The sequence below is a fragment of the Wyeomyia smithii genome, chromosome 2, assembly GCF_029784165.1.
Source record: "Wyeomyia smithii strain HCP4-BCI-WySm-NY-G18 chromosome 2, ASM2978416v1, whole genome shotgun sequence".
NCBI lineage: Eukaryota > Metazoa > Arthropoda > Insecta > Diptera > Culicidae > Wyeomyia > Wyeomyia smithii.
The window spans coordinates 100,120,739-100,138,246 of NC_073695.1; the positions used below are offsets into that span (position 1 = coordinate 100,120,739).

The window sequence follows — 17,508 nt, forward strand, 5'->3', positions numbered from 1 at the left end:
CTCGTTCGCACCCCTGCAACGGATTCGTATGGGGAAACGACCTTCTCCGTTATTAGTGCGTAGACGCACATTGCCAAAAAAAAAACAACATTTCGGCCTACAGCTCTCCACGCGTAAGAGAGAAAGACAGACACACTAGACGGAGCTAGCCTATTTCTATTCGTATATTGGAGGACAATACCAGAGCTATGATTCTCTTTTCGGATACAGTGGAGCGTAAACATTGGAAACGAACGCAGCAAGAGCGTCGGAAGTGCGGAAAACGCGTGAAAACGTAGAGCGCGCACGTTTGGCCCTTGGAAATCTACGCATGTCATTAGGGCAATGGTTGTTGTCGGGAGTCAATCGGTGCATCGAGTGAAAGCAAACTTTGTTACTGGAGCAATCTCTATCTGTGCAACAGTGGCGTATTGATGGTTCGTAGTGTTGTGACTTTTCTATGGCTGCAATTCAATTGCGTTGTGGTGTTCTTAAATATCATCGTTCGTCGTATGACACATGAAGCTAGGTCAACAACAGCACGGAAGCAATCGACCGTACGAATTAGCTAAGTGAAATGTTTTGTCTGCGAGTGAGTAACCAATTGCATTAGCGACTAGTGCGATCCCTATCGATTTGACAGCGAGGACATAATCCCTACAATCAACAACGATGGAGCAACAGGATAGTACTGAACAGCATCATGAGCAAATCCCGCAAAGCGGCAGCCTCGGAACGGAAGGTACCTCTATAGAGCCATTGAATGAATGAATGCGTATCGAACCGAACAAAAGTCACCATGTATATCTTAATCTGGGGCAAATACCACAGGTATAGGAATAGGTGCGTGCCAAGGTATCTGCATTCATCTAGTGACATTTCTTATTACAAGCGAGAAGTGGTTCAGACGAGGCGAAGGGCAGTTCTTCGAGATGAATGTGAGACAAAAGGTACGGGATGAAAAACAGTTTCATATCTTTTGTGAGCTGAGGTCGAAAACGAGGGTCACATGCTGTTGGCTTGGAAATTTACCTGCTAGCAAATGCAAAGGTGAACTTTTGTATGAATGAATGAACGAGTAGAGGGAAAACAAGTGCTACTGTAATTTTTTTTGGTTGATAATTTTATTTAGGTTCTGTGTTTTGTTCCATCATTTTACAAGTTGTTTAAAGTAGGACACCTAATACAGGAGAAAGAGAGTTCGTGTTCGTATTTTTCAACATTCTGTATTAAAAAAAACTAGTTAGGGTCCATCCACATACCACGTGGACAGCTTTGGGGGGGGCTGTTGGGTAATGTCTACGGTCCATACAATATTTTTAGAATTTATATGGGCAGTTGTCCACGGAGGGGGACGGAGGGGGGGGAGGTTAAAATCGTTAAAAATCTGTCCACGTGGTATGTGGATGGCCCCTTAGCGAGGTTTCAATTAACTTTCATGAATATGGTTGCAAGAAAACATAACTGAGCTTTTCAGCTCCAATTTTTCCCCTCTCAATCAATTTGCACGTTTTCGAAAAAGGGGCCGTTCAACAATTACGTAAGCAAATAGGGGGGGGAGGGGGGTTGTGCAATTTTCTTACGCTATCTTACAGGGGAGGGAATGGGGTGAATTGATTTTCTTACGTAAGAAAAACATTGTTAATGCAGCTGCTCAAATATGCGTGTTCATGAAAGCGTGTACGGTAAAATTCATGGAAGGAAATTACAGAATTACTCGAATAAAGGACAGAAGAGGAAACGAAGTACTGTGCTTGTTACATAATGATAAAATTAAAATAAAAAAAAAACTATATATGCTGGCAGTAAGATCTTACTAGGGGGGAGGGGGATTTTAAAATATCTTACGATGTCTTACAAGGGAGGGAGGGGGGTTCAAAAAAGTGGAAAAATATGCTTACGTAATTATTGAACGGCCCCAAACAACATGAAACATTAACAATCTGCAAAGAACAATTAAATTTTTATTAACAATATAACAGCTTTTATCAAACTTTTTTATTTGTTTAAAAATTCTTTCTTAATCTCTTCAACATATTGTACGAATACACATTATAGGTACATGTGGGACGATTCATTCAAACCAAATGCGGTAGAATTGGGATTTTGATTTTTCAATACGGAAACTCTTATTCGGTGCAAACTGAAAACATTTTCTCACTCAGAATTGAGCTGATATTTCATTTTTACTCGATTCTTCCTACGTTTGACAACTGTTGATAACTACATGATAACTCTGCTTTAATTTTTAATTTACTTATTTACTCCATAGTTTCCATAAAATGCTAGGTGATAAAACCCCATATATTTTTACAAATTACAAATGAGCAATATATCAGTGGCACAGTCTTAATTTCAAATAATTCTCAACGTAAAATGATTACAATAATTGTAAAAAGAAAACATTAAGATTATTAGCAGGTACTCTTTCCGACGAACATCCCTTGTTAGTTCGGCTGTTGGAGTAGTTTACGACGGAATGGTCAAGCTTCTCTCCAAATTCAAATAGATAGAAATATTTGTTGAAAAAAACCAGTCTCATCGCATTTAGAAGTGAGTTTTGAAGATAATCAGTGCTTGCTAGTATACGACGCAGGAAACGCCTGGCTTGGATACTAACGCAGAGCTACAACAACAAACAACTGCAATCACTCTCAAAAGGAAATAAGTTTGGTAGTAACCTTCGAAATATTCCGTCTGTTCTCCAACGTTGTGATACCCAGCAGTAAACAACGAGCTTCACAGGGAACAGATCTAGAGGATTGAGCCATCCTAGGTTTCTGAGGGTATACCAAAGACACTTCTGTTGAATACTTTCAATTCTCCGAATCCTGTTTGTGTGATACGATAACCAAATGACAGCACTGAGACCATGCTATGGTGACATGCATGAATTATGTAACGCAAAAAGCCACTTTTTATCCCTCTCCCTATGAAACAAAATGTAACGCCACTACTAACCTGTCATTAAAAATATTTAACTCTGTAGATGACTTCCCCTCTCCGAATGATGAAAGTCGGATTTCTGTTATACCAATATCTTCATTTCTCATAATCAAAAGAACTTATAACATTTTAAGTATCCTGAAACACAGGTTCCATATACTGGTCAATTATAATTACCCCAAACAAGTTGTTTACCGCACCGTTTTCATGTTAGTCTGGTTCCAGATTGCCTCATGGTTCTCAATAATTAAAACCTTCTGTTCGCGTTTGGCGATCACTTACTTTCAAGTTCCTCGACGCATTCCACGGTTAGGCTATTGACATACTGAGGCGTCAAATGAAGCGAAGCAAGAAGCGTCGCAAAAGCGTCCAAGCTACTTCTTCGAACGTCTATATGAAACGCTCAAACCGGTCATATTCAAGCGGCAACGACGCGTCGGTAGAGGCGGCGAAACAGAACGAGTAGTGTTTTGACGCGCGTATAATTACGCGGTAATACCTTGTTCAGACAAAATCTTTCATCGCAAGTTGCTTTACATTTGCTTTGGTTATTGAAAAAAAAGCTAATAGAATACATTTTCGGTTAACAAAATGTTAAAATGTTTAAAAAATGTTAGTGCAGTAATACCATGTTCAGACTAAACCTGATATCGCCAGGTGCTTTTTATTCGCTTTATTTTAATCTTGAATATAGAAAATATCGGGAAAAATTTCCAGGTCGTCAGGAAAATAACACTGCATGCATCAACACTGATTGATATTGCATGCCTAACATACTGAACAGATATCATAAACTAGTTGAACGTTACTCGGGGTCAGCGGTAGCGCAACTGACTTCAGTAATATTATTTTACTTCATAAAAAAATCTCTATGTTTACTAAAAACGTGATTTACTGTGCTTGAAGAAGCAAACAAATCTTCATTGGACGAATTCATATTTCCTTTAAACGAAACCGCTGCTGGAATCTAGGAATATGACAACACAACGCATTTGCGACGCTCGCTCCAGTATGTCATAGGAAGCTTCACCCAACGCTTCTGTTCATTCCGCTTCTAATACGCTCAACGCTTCGCTTCATTTGACGCCTCAGTATGTCATTAGCCTTATTGTCTCACCTTGTGAACTTTATAGTATTATGTTCAAGTAGCATAAATTTAGATGCGAAGTAAACACCCCTCTATTTTGCAAGGATTTTTGTACGGAAGGGCAGTATAGATCGAAAGGAAATTTGTTAGACACATAAGAAGATATCGGTAGAACCTTCAAAATTGGCATGGAAATACGGAGCAATAAACATAAATACCAATCCGTTTCAGGCATAATGAGGCTCACAGCTTTCAAGTCATTCGCTGCGGGTAGAAATTGGGTTAGCTTGACATCGAAATATCTTGATCTCGACTCACTGCAACATTCGCGGTTGAAACACTTAACAAACTGAAAAAAGTATTGCGAAGACCGAATATGTTCGAAGAACCGTTGTGCGTTCCAACTAGCAGTTGAATCAGTAGATAGTTGATAGTTGTCTCCGATGTGATTTATTCGAAAATTACAGAAAAACCGTCGAAATTGTCCCAAACTTCAGCTGTTGATTCCAAACTGCAGCCAATGTTTCCGTGCGTACCGTAATGATCTTGTGGCAGGACTAGATCAGACAATTCTCGAAACAGAGGCATCATTCGCCTTTCGACATGATTAAAGTCACTTCTACCAGGGACGATGATGCAAAAGAAAAAGGTGTCTAGTTGGTGTTTGCGGAAATGAAAAATTGAAGCATCTTACCCCTCTCGATATTGCGGATTTCCATAAGAACCCCCATCTACAATCACCACCTCCAGGATTTACGTTATCTTGAAAAAGCATGATATCGGAAAACCCTGGATAGCAGTTAATAGACCTTTTATAATCTAGACCATTAGAGTAGGCTGTATATGCTGCCTGTTGTTTTCTGAATTTCAATCAATTGATATGTTACGAATTGAAATAAACTCAACGCCAAATCTTAGCTCGAAAAATTACCTGAGCGATTTGCATGTTTTGAACCATTATACCCTAGGGAGTCACGTTGTCTCCTTTCGTTTGGTTTGATTGCGATCCCGGTATAAACTAAGGGAATTTACATATGATATCTTGCGAGCAGCCAATTGTGGTTGAAAAGGGTGACCCGATAGCCTAAATGCGGCCAACAGTGGTGGTTGTTTGTTAGCCGCTATTATACCGATTTAGATTCGCGTTTTGACGTCCTAACTTACAAAAACTACCTCATTTGGGCCAGCTGTTGAAGATATTCATTAGCTTTAGGTCACTTCTACTGTTCAGCCTGGAGTTTTTACTATCTCTTTTATCTCTGCACCATTCTACGAAATTCGGTTCCTTTTTCTTTTTCTCCGCACTTTTAATTTGGAACGATAACGTATATTTTCAGAATATAAATTACTCAGAATTCATTTATTGTACTTATAGTTTCGTCACAAATTCATTATAAATCATTTTTAGCCTTTTTTTGGACTGGTGCTGCTGAATGCTCGATATGGCCTTGAGATCCTTCATACAAGCCGTCGGTTGAGCCGTAGGGAAATGAGGGGCAGTTTCGGACACTTTTTCTTCCTTGATTTTAAATAATTTATTGTTAACCTTAAAAAATCCTGAATTGATCCTGTCTGTTATTTAGATATCGAAGTACCGTATAAGCGTGTTATAGGTGTGCCTTGACGCGATATCGAATAGTTTATTTGATTTTTTTTTAAATTGCTTTCTAGTCCGAATGTGAACCATGTATGGGTTAGTTTCGGACAGTCCTGGAGCACTTTCGGACAGTGATGGAAAACTTTTCTAGATTTATGAAAATTTTGTGTTTTTCAACAATGTCTTCCATATAAGCAGGGACTGAGATCAGATGCATTAATAAAACTTAGAACATATCATTTTATTTTAAATTTAACTCATAACATAAAAACAGAACCAACAGATTAAATATTGATTAAAAAAATAACAACAACGTGGTTCTGCCGCAATCTTAGATCATCAGCCTTTTTGCTCATTTGTTTTTGGTTTGGCGTTTTCTCTTATTTCCAGCAAACTCTGCATTCCTCTGTTTATCAGTATTTTTAAATAAGAGAGTTAGTCAAAATTCGCGATTTTCCCTTCGTTCCTCTCTCGGTTAGTGGTTTCCGCGGTGAAGCTTTTGGGAAAGGATAAACATTTTCCGGGGTCAAAACTAGTAAAGTACAATCTTTCTGTGGTGTAGACGTATCTTTTTCGCAGGTTTGTTATATCGCAAGTTGCTACTCAGTCTCGCTTGTCGCTTCATCGAAGCAGCACGTATAAAAGTCAGTCTCCATAAAAAAGTGCTTTGCGCCGCGCAGCCGTTCTGTTATTCAGTTCTTCTACATTTGCTACCGTTGCGAAAACAATAGTGGTGTTCTTTCTGCTTGATGGTAGAAATGGAAGGCAATACTATTGCAGCACAGCTGCGTAAGGCAAACTCTGAAGGTGGACCTTGTGTGATGCGTGTTAACACTGCCGTGGTTGATTTGGCATCCTGTGTTCCGCGTCCCTCGCTTCGTTAAATTGAAAAAAATAATGAAGAGCGAGATGAAAATCAATGTCGATGAAGTCGATAGTATTCAAATGCATTTTTTTTTATAGGGGGGGGGGGGAGTGTTTGTAATGATTTATTTATGTACTAATATCTATTCAGAATTCATATAGTGTGTTCTGCCACAAATGGTGACATTTCAACACTATTATATATATATATATATATATATATATATATATATATATATATATATATATATATATATATATATATATATATATATATATATATATATATATATATATATATATATATATATATATATATATATATATATATATATATATATATATATATATATATATATATATATATATATATATATATATATATATATATATATTTGTACGCTTTTTTATATTATTGAATGTTATTAGCTTTCGCAGTTAAGTTAATGTAATTGCAGGGAAATTATTAAACCTGCTTGTCAAGGAGAAAAAAAAGGAGTAAAACAAAACTTAAAATAAACTTAAAACTATCTCACTGACTATAAAGTGAGCTAATCGTTGCAATTGAGGATTGCAACGATTTTTGTCGGAATTTGTTGATAATTTGGCTTGACATATTTTCTAATGTTTCTACATTAGTGAGCCTATGTAGCTCGTTCGTGCTAAATCAGGGAGGACGCTTCAAAATCATTTTCAAAAGTTTATTCTGAATCCTTTGAAGTGTCTTCTTCCTGGTTGCACAACAAATTGACCAGATGGGAACTGCATATAACATTGCTGGCCCAAAAATTTGTTTGTAAATTAACAGTTTATTCTTGAGACAAAGTCTAGAATATCTGTTGATAAGAGGATACAAACATTTTATATATTTATTGCACTTTGTTTGAATATTCTCAATGTGCTCCTTGAAAGTAAGGTTCTTATCATAAATTAGCCCTAAGTATTTAACTTGATCAGACCAATTTAAGACTACACCGTTCATCTTAACAACGTGGTTATGGGTGGGTTTGAGAAAAGAAACTCTTGGCTTATGAGGAAAAATAATTATCTGTGTTTCAGAAGCATAAGGGGAAATCTTCCATTTCTGCAAATATGAAGAAAATATATCTAAACTATTTGTAGCCGACTGCATATAACACGAAGGCTTTTTCCTTTTGCGGAAATGCTTGTATCGTCACAAAACAGAGATTTCTCACAACCTGGTGGTAAATCAGGAAGATCAGAAGTAAAAATGTTATATAAGATTGGGCCCAAGATACTCCCCTGAGGCACACCAGCTCTAACAGGCAATCTATTAGATTTACCATTTAGATAGTTGACCTGAAGAGTGCGGTCAGTTAAATAACTTTGTATCATTTTTGTGAGGTAAAGCGGAAAACTGAAATTTGACATTTTAGCTATTAAACCTTTATGCCAAACACTGTCGAATGCCTTTTCTATATCTAGAAGGTCAGCTCCAGTCGAATAGCCTTCAGATTTATTAGTTCGAATCATATTTGTTACTCTAAGTAACTGATGAGTAGTGGAATGCCCATGGCGACAACCAAACTGCTCATTTGCAAAAATTGAGTTCTCATTAATATGTGTTATCATTCTATTGAGAATTATTCTTTCAAAAAGTTTGCTAATAGAGGAAAGTAAACTAATTGGTCGATAACTTGATGCCTCAGCTGGATTCTTCTCGGGTTTTAAAATTGGAGTGACTTTGGCATTTTTCCATTTCGTAGGAAAATGTGCTAGTGTAAAGCATCTGTTAAAAATTTTTACCAAGAAATTTCAAGAGTTTTCGGGAAGTCTTTTGATGAAGATATAGAAAATCCCATCATCTCCTGGTGCTTTCATGTTTTTGAATTTTTTGAGAATAGTTCGCATCTCAATCAAGTTTGTTTCCAATACCTCTTCAGAAAGAAATTCTTGGGTGGTGATCTGATCATACTTTTGGTTCACTTCATTTTCAATAGGACTTACTACGTTCAAATTGGAGTTATGAACACTCTCAAACTGCTGAGCAAGTTTTTGAGATTTTTGGTCATTCGTTAGAAAAATGCAATCACCATCTTTAAGGACTGGAATGGGCTTCGAAGGTTTCTTAAGTACCTTCGAAAGCTTCCAGAAATGTTTTGAATAAGGTTTTATATGTTCAACTTCTCTCATGAAATTTTCATTTCGCAAGAGAGTGAATCTATGTTTAATTTCCTTTTGTAATTCTTGAAAAATAATTTTCAAAGCAGGATCACGAGATCTTTGGTATTGATGTCTCCGTATGTTCTACAAACGTATAAGAAGTTGAAGTTCACTGTCAATAATTGGTGCATTAAATTTCACTCGAGCCTTAGGAACTGATAAATTCCGGGCATTGAGAATTAAGCTGCTAAAATTATCTAATGCTCTGTCAATGTCAGCACTATTTTGTAAAATAATATCATCATTCAAATTTTCTTCGATCGTAGAACGATATCTATCCCAATTAGTCTTGTGATAATTTAACACAGATCTAGTGGGTTTTAAAATAGTTTCATGGGAAATAGAAAATGTTATGGGAAGATGGTCAGAATCAAAGTCAGCATGAGTTAATAAATCACTGCATGAATGACTTTGATTTGTTAGTACCAAATCAATTGTAGGTGGATTTCTAATAGAAGAATAACATGTAGGACCATTTGGAAGTAAAACTGAATACAATCCAGCTGAGCAATCATTAAACAATATTTTTCCATTAGAATTGCTTTGAGCATTATTCCAAGATCGGTGTTTCGCATTAAAATCACCGATGATTAGAAATTTAGATTTATTTCTTGTGAGTTTTTGCAAATCTCCCTTGAAATAATGTTTTCGCTCACCAGTGCATTGAAAAGGCAAATACACTGCGGCTATAAATAAAATGCCAATACTTGTTTCAATTTCAATTCCCATACTCTCGATAACTTTGGTTTCAAGATGGGGTAAAACACGATGTTTCATTCGACGGTGGATAACTATTGCAACTACACCACCGGCAACATCAATTCTATCAAACCTATGAACTAAATAATTTGGGTTCTTTTTTAGTTTAATATTTGGCTTTAAAAGCGTTTCAGTCACAACTGCAATATGCACATCGTGGACTGTTAAAAAATTGAAAAATTCATCCTCTTTCGCTTTTAAAAAGCGAGCATTCCAATTTAGAAAATTTACAGCATTATTTAAAATCATTGCTGGATTTCAATTTCATAACAATATTAGTTGTAAATTTTATACCTTGTTGAACAGCCTCGTACATCGAGTTACAGTTCAACAAAACGCACATTAGCTGCAGCATGGGTGGTTGTAGGTATTCAATCTTTTCTGGAGTTGGACTACCTAAATCAATACTGGCTGACTTTTCAGCACCAAACACGAATGGTTTGTTACTGTTTGAATTTGAAATATTACCTGAAAGGACACTGGCATATGAACAGCCTGGTGTTGCCTGAACAGGATTATTTTTCTGAATTTTGTTATCTGAATTTAAATTATTACCTACAGACACACCTGCTAATGAAAGTGCTGGTGATGCCTGAACAGTATTGAAAGTCTTTTGTATACCCACATTGACAACAGGTTGTTTAGAATTCCTACGTTGTCTGGAAACAATAATTTTTGACCTTACAGGACAATTAAAGAAATTAGATTTGTGATTTCCCCCACAATTTACACATTTGAAACTATTAGTGGTCTCTTTCACGGGGCAGATATCTTTCGTGTGACTAGTGTCACTACAAATCATACATTTTGCTGCCATATGGCAGTTTCGAGTTCCATGACCATAGGCTTGGCAATTCCGGCATTGAGTAAGATTATGGATTTCTCCATGTCTCTTGAAATTTTCCCACTTTATTCGCACGTTAAATAAAGCACGTGCTTTTTCCAAACATTTCAAATTATTTACTTTGGTACGATCAAAATGTACCAAGTAATTTTCCTGGTGTATTCCAGTTTGATTAATTTTGGCATTTGCCTTTCGTTTCATCAAAATTACTTGGTTGGGAGCAAAACCAAGTGATTCTGACAAACAATCTTTAATTTCCTTAATAGTTTGGTCATTTGAAAGACCCTTCAAAACAGCCTTAAACGGTCTCTCGTTTTTGGCATCAAAAAAATAAAATTTATACATCTTTTCAGTCAAATACTGTAAAAGCTGTTTATGGCCATCAAGAGATTCGGCCAAAATACGAATTTCGCCTTGGCGGCCAATTTGAAAATTAACTTTCACATTCGACAGAAACGATGAAAGCTCTGATCGAAATGCTTTAAAATTTGCTACAAATACCACAATAGGTGGAACTTTAACCTTCTTCATAACGGCTTTATGCTCAGTATGAGAAGTTTGGATTTCTTGATCCCCAACGAAAGAAAGAATATCATACCTGTTAGTCGAAATTTCAGTGTCACTTGGAGGAGATGCCTCACGTTTTCTTGAAGCCGCATCGAAGCGAGCTTTTTTTTCCAGGCATAACTGGAAAACTTCACTACACTTTCACTTCACTATAGAATTTAAGTAGAAATATCTCAAACCAAATATACTCACTAAACACTCGTTAACGTTAAAAACAAATTTATTACTTTGCGTTTCAACAGGTAGTCTTTTAAGAAAATTGCCTGTTGAAAGCGAAAAGCAAAATTTTAATATCTTTCGGTAGTCTAAGACTTAGCCACGAGCTGTTGGTAAAATGCGACCGTACTGTAGGACAGTTCAAGTCGATCTGTATTCAAATACATCATGTTCGTAACTGTGTGTTGATCACATTCAAGTTACTCGATGCAGCTGAAAAATTTATAACCGAAAACAGCTTGAATCATCGTGTTCGGAATGAGCAATCAAATTATTTGATTCCGGTGTACATGGAAGATAATGTCATTGATGTACGCATCCATGACCTTCCAAGGGCGTTTAGTCCGAGGTCAATAGAACGTATAATAGGCGAGTATGGAGAAGTTTTATCTATTAGACACGATAAATGGAAAAATTTCTTCCCGGGAGTTTACAACGGCGTCCGTATCGTGCGTATGCGTTTATCAAAACCTATACCTAGTTTTGTTACTTTTGCCGGTTGAACCTACTCCGAACAAAGCTTGGTTACCCACAAAAATCAACGTCCAACTTGCCAATGGTGTGGCCTAGAGGCTCATCCTGGCAAACCCTGCAATGAAGCAGTAAAGCGCAGTTCGTCATACTCAAAACCCAGCGACGAAAAAACAAATAAACAACCATCGACAAAGCCGTCATCATCATTGGAAGCAACAAAGACAACAACACAAAATCCAAATACGAAGCAGCCAACAGTCAAAACAGCAACGAAAAAAATATCAGCACAATACACACCAGCGCAAACTGAGGACACCTCACCCGATACCGATACTAACGACTTTAAAACCGTGGACCGAGAGGCAAAACGAAGACTCCGAAAGAACAATGCCTCGATTGGAAGCGACAGCGAGATCTCAGCCAGCGTAAACGACACTATTGGGCATGATCCGGCGGCCGGAAAGAGTGTTTGTTCCCCTCCCCGGAAAAAGATCACAACGCGAAGTACCAGCCAAAATGCTCCCACAACAGGAAAAAGAAACGTACCGAATAGTAATCAATAAAGTAGTAGATTATCTTTCGTATTTGGCACCGTAAACCTAGTGGTGTTGTGCCGTGTCAAAGAAATAAGTTAAAAAAAAAAGTTGCTACTCCAGCTCCATTAGGAGAAATCATTTCATTTGTGCGGTTCTGAGCATTTAAAATCCTTGTCCGAAGAAACGTTTCTAGAAATTGAACAGCAACCCGTCATTTTGAATCCAGCTACGAAATTTTTACGAGTGAATGAAGCATTGTAAGACGGTGCAACTACACCTGCATGATCGTGTATGAAAATTGTTTATCCAGGATGATTCAGTAGCCAATCGTTTTGAGATGCACCATTGACTAATAATATGCTCAATCAGTGAATAGCTTTTTTACAAGCATCGTAGCCACAAACGGTCTTCAGAAAAGTTTTTGCCAGAAAACATTTGCTACAAATATTACGTATGGACATCTCTCGAGAATAAGGTGTGAAAAAGTAAATTTTCTCCATATAAAATCCTGTGTAAATTTAAAAATCTGGCACAAACATAGAGTTCCACTGTTCGATTTAAAATATTACACAACTGTTACACTACCGTGAAACGCATATCAGTCCCATCTGTGAAATCATCGAACGGAGAAAACAGCGTTTGAAGAATTGAAATGTTTAATTCAATAAAATACGCTTCCAATATTGATATGTTTTCTTCTCAGATTGATGGATTTCAAAGTTTTTGATACTTTTGTTCCATAAAAAAAAAAAACAATTCATAACACTGATATGCGATTATTTTGTACTACAGCATGCAAAATAATCCCCCAAGCGGGGGCCTAGCGTGGTTGGTAACGTCTCCGCCAACCACGCTCGACGCCTGGGTTCGAATCCCACCGCCGACATAGGTGTCGATGGTTGTGAGGTGGCGTGATCCACTCACAACCAACCCAACTGGTCTAGATTCAATCCTAGCCGACACCGGGGGATTTTCTGAGGCGAAAAAATCTCTGGGATCACGCCTTCCATCGCATGAGGAAGTAAAGCCGTTGGCGCCGGTCCGTTGATAAACGAGTCGTGAGTTAGGGTCCTGGGTGGAGTCGCCTCCCCGGGCGTCGGTGATTGGCACAACAACAGTGGCGGAACTAGACCGACGAAAAATAAGCGAGAATAAAAAAAAATAATCCCCTGTTAGTCCCAGTATTCATGACCATTGAGACTGAACTAGTTTGTTATTGGTCACAGTTATCAAAGTTGTTTGTTTTCCTGGAAGTAAAGCATTTTGAAAGTCTGAAAATATTGTTTTATCTTTTTACGTGATAGCTCCATTGAAGATTGTCTCGGTTTGAACTGGCTATTTTTGGTCACTTTTAATTTTTGTTTAGTTTTGCTTAACATTAACAAAGAAAAATAAAGTGTTGTGGAAAAAGGCATTCAAGCTTCGAATACAGACGTTATTTTCTATAATATCAATTATGGGACTGGTATGCGTTTATTTTTTAGATGGGACAAGATGGGACCTGATATTTTCTACAAATTCAACAGAACAAACTATTATATTTTTCACATTTATTTTGAGAAGCGTGGGTGATTCTATTCGCTGATGATAATAACTCAAAATCGACGAAAATACAGATGGGACTGATATGCGTTTCATGGCAGTACAGGACCCATGAGGAGTACGAAAAATACATTGGAGCTAACATTATTTTTTTTATCCCACCCTAACCCCCAAGAAACGAAAGCCGAAATCACATCAGTAGTACCACAGTCTCGTATTCTGTAGGGTAAACAGGTATAATACGTCCACCCTGAGGAACATCGTCAATATTGTAGCTATGTTCATCACAAACAACAAATCTTTCATGCAGTTGGATACACTATTTAGTTGGTAATGTACTGCTATTATTTTGTTTCGTAATTACTGTTACACAAAATATAATTTTTTGAAAAAATAAGATAAAATCGCAAGCTTTTCAATCTACCGGGACAAAACGTCCTAGATGCAGTATAATATGCCCAATGCATAAGCTTCATATGCCAGCTCAACACGCGAAGTAAAACAGCGCTTGAAGTCTCAGAAGTAAACGCTAAAGCAATGACATATCAGCCCGGCTAGCGGTGGGGCATATTGCCCGGAGCTGTAGTGTAGCAGAAATCATTGAATATTTAAGTAAATTATACCATTTTTATAGTTTCTTTACTAGATACAGATGCTTAGAGGTTCATTTGAGATATATTTATATGTGCAAATACCAGGTAATAAATTTTATACACTAGTAAAAAAACATTACGGAAACGCTGCAAGAAATTAGATCTGAAGCAGCTCAAATCAGAATTGATTTTTATTTATTTTTTGCTGCTACAAAATAAGTATATCTCGACGTTATAAATATTAACCTATTTGAAATCTGTTTAATGTATTTTCAAGAGTGTAAGCGATACTCAAGGATACAAAAACAATTTTTCTTCACATGTCCCCCCCCCCCCCCTTTGCAAAGGGGACGTCGCATTTTTGGCCAGGACCGGTCAAAACATAAAAATCTCGCTTCGGTTATGAGACAGAATCATCGCGTCTTCGATAAAGTTGATTCACTACTTCGTGAACAATTGTCTATGAACCGTAAACATTTATCTACTCTCCTATTTAAACTGTCCACGAAGGCCCATAGAGTACTACGTGCAGTCATTGTGACAGCTGAGAAAACACAACTTTGATGATGAAACCATATTGATCCATTGACTACCTGCAAAATGGCTTATGAACAACTTTGCGATTAATGACAAATGAAATTTCAATAATACATTTCAAATTAATCAACTTTATCGAAGACGCGATGATTCTGTCTCATAACTGAAGTGAAAATTCTATGTTTCGACCGGTCATGGTCCAAAATTAGACCCCCTCCCCGCAAAAGGGGGAGGATCATGTGAAGACAAATTGTTATTGTATCCTCGAGTACTGCTTAAAGGGTGTCCACGATGAAATTGCCACACACAAAATTGATTCGCAAAATTCGAGTTTTCATCCGATTGCCATCAAATTTTCAGGGATTGAAAAATAACCATTAAACTTCATTTTACCATTTTACTCGTATTTTATTCACAGTCCATACGCAAATGCCCGCACCTTGGCCTTAACCGCGGGCATAAGATTGTGCACAACCTGTGAATCAACCGTTTTTTGCATGTAAACCCATACTTTCTTCAGTTCCTCGACTGTCTTCATCACCTTAGGTTGTTTAAGAAGGTGCTGCTTCATAATCGCCCAGTACTTTTCGATGGGGCGGAGCTCCGGAGTGTTGGGAAGGTTGAACATTTTCGGCACGAAATTGACCTTATTGTCCGCATACCACTTCAGCACGTCCTTGGAGTAGTGGCATGAGGCCTAATCCGGCCAGAAGATTGTTGGGACGTTGTGGGCCTTCAGGAGAAGAAGCAGCCGCTTCTGAAGGCACTCTTTCATGTACACCTGTCCGTTCATCGTGTCCTGGGTCACGAAAGGTGCACTCCCCTTCCCGCACGTGCAGATGGCTTGCCAAACGAGAAATTTCTTCGCAAATTTGGACATCTTCTGAGTGCGGACATGCTCCGGAACGCTGAACTTATCCTTGGCCGTGAAAAACAGGTTGCCGGGGATCTGTTTGAAGTCGGACTTCACACATGTTTCGTCGTCCATGATGCAGCATTCAACTTTCGTCAGCATGTTGAGGTACAACTTCCTGGCACGGGTTTTGGCGGACTTGTTCTGCTTCTCGTCGCGATTAGAGGCCTTTTGTACCTTGAACGTTCGAAGCCCAGCCTTAGTTTTGGCCTTCTGGACAAAACTTCGGCTTAGGTGCAGCTTCTTAGCCACATCCCGAACGGAGGCGTTCGGGTTTCGGTTGAAGGCCTCAACTACGCGATTGTGATTTTTTGTGTTGTACAGAAAAAGTCCTTCACTTCTGGGCTTCCGATCGGTGGTCAATCGTTCCTCGAACCGCTTAATCACTCGCGACACCGTGGAATTCGCGATTCCCAACGTTTTAGCGATGGAACGATGCGAGAGATCCTTGTTCTCGTGATGAATGCGCAAGATTTTATCATGCACGAGCTGTTCTTTCGACTCCATTTCCGCGAGTTTCGATCGCAGGGCTTTAAAACTTGCAGGATGTATATAATGCACTATGAACTAAATCCACCCAACTTTTCATTAAATTCCACCCAACGGTTAAAATGTTAGAGCAATTTCATAATGTGGCAATTTCATCGTGGACACCCTTTACACTTTTGATATTATTAAAAGTTATGCAATTTTCTGTTAGAGTTTTAAAAATCTGCTAATTTCTGACTGTTGGAGCTGTAACAACCACAGTTTTTAACTTCCTGTAGTATTTTACACATACGACCCACTCTATATACCACTTTTATGCTTTATTTCCAATTTTTTTTCTATTTCCTCCTACAAGTCTAGTGAATACCTGATTATTCATATATCAGAACATTACTAAATGGAAAAAGTAATAATTTTGACTTTGCATTGACTGACAGACATAAAAATCCAGATTTTAGACCCCCTCCCCCCTATGTAACGATAAGTAACGTTCAATGAGACTCCCCCCCCCCCCTAAAATAACGTAGCACTAAGCCCCCCGAAATTTTCGAATTTGAAGTAAAATCACAGTTACGTAACTGTTTCAACTAGTAGTTTTAATTGATAATCAGTATATGTGTAACAATAAAATACTGAAGTTTTTACTCAACATTATGGCTCCAAATGAACGTAAGTGCATTGGTCGAACGCTATATGTTACAAATATGCTCAAAAATATATTTGAAGCAACAATCTTTACAGGAAAGGGCGAATATGAAACGGTTTTTATACCAAGAATACCACTTACTCTTTAAGATCTACCATTTAATTTTAAAAGGATTCAATTCCCTGTTAGAATGGCATCTATTACTATAAATAAATCATTAGAACAATCCATTAAACAATGAGGGGTAGACTCAAGATCACCGTGTTTTTTCTACGGTCAATTATATGTTGCAACAATTACAAAAGTTCACATCAATGGACAACGTAATTCTAATTCCCTAACAGAAAAAAAATATGTCGCTTGTTCGAGAGTTGGCTCTCCTGCAAATCAATTCATTTTAGCTCCTGATGAAGAAACGAAAAATATGGTACATAAACAAGTTTGTAACTTGAACGGAAATAAATATATAAAATGATAGGTTGGTAAAAAATATATAAAATACAAAAGCAGAAATTTCAACACGTGCAAGTCCATGATGCAGCTAATTTTCTATAAAATCATCGTTCGGATGATTTCCATACTTTACAATACTAACACTACCTCCATCTGTTGCCGTGTTCGCGTTGCGTTTTGTTTTTCGACATCAGCGCTAGCGTACGTGCATGTGTCAAATTGGGAACCACAAAATCTTTATGAGCTTGCATGACGGTGTTGTCGCACAATAACTGTTTTTTG

At 37.6% G+C, this 17,508-nt stretch overlaps 1 protein-coding gene across 3 annotated transcripts in view; it reads left to right on the forward strand.

Annotated features, from left to right (window-relative positions):
- The first annotated feature begins 222 nt into the window (after positions 1 to 222).
- LOC129725375 (protein lin-28 homolog) overlaps positions 223 to 17,508 on the forward strand; it is a 33,378-nt gene continuing 16,092 nt past the window's right edge. Inside the window, exon 1 of one of the 3 annotated variants that reach the window (XM_055681143.1) lies at positions 223 to 721. In XM_055681143.1, coding sequence (XP_055537118.1) covers positions 652 to 721 — 70 coding nt within the window. In that variant the 5' untranslated portion in view covers positions 223 to 651. Of the gene's footprint in view, positions 722 to 763; positions 930 to 6,235; positions 6,417 to 17,508 lie in introns of those variants that run through there. The other 2 variants (XM_055681140.1, XM_055681144.1) reach the window with 2 other exon arrangements.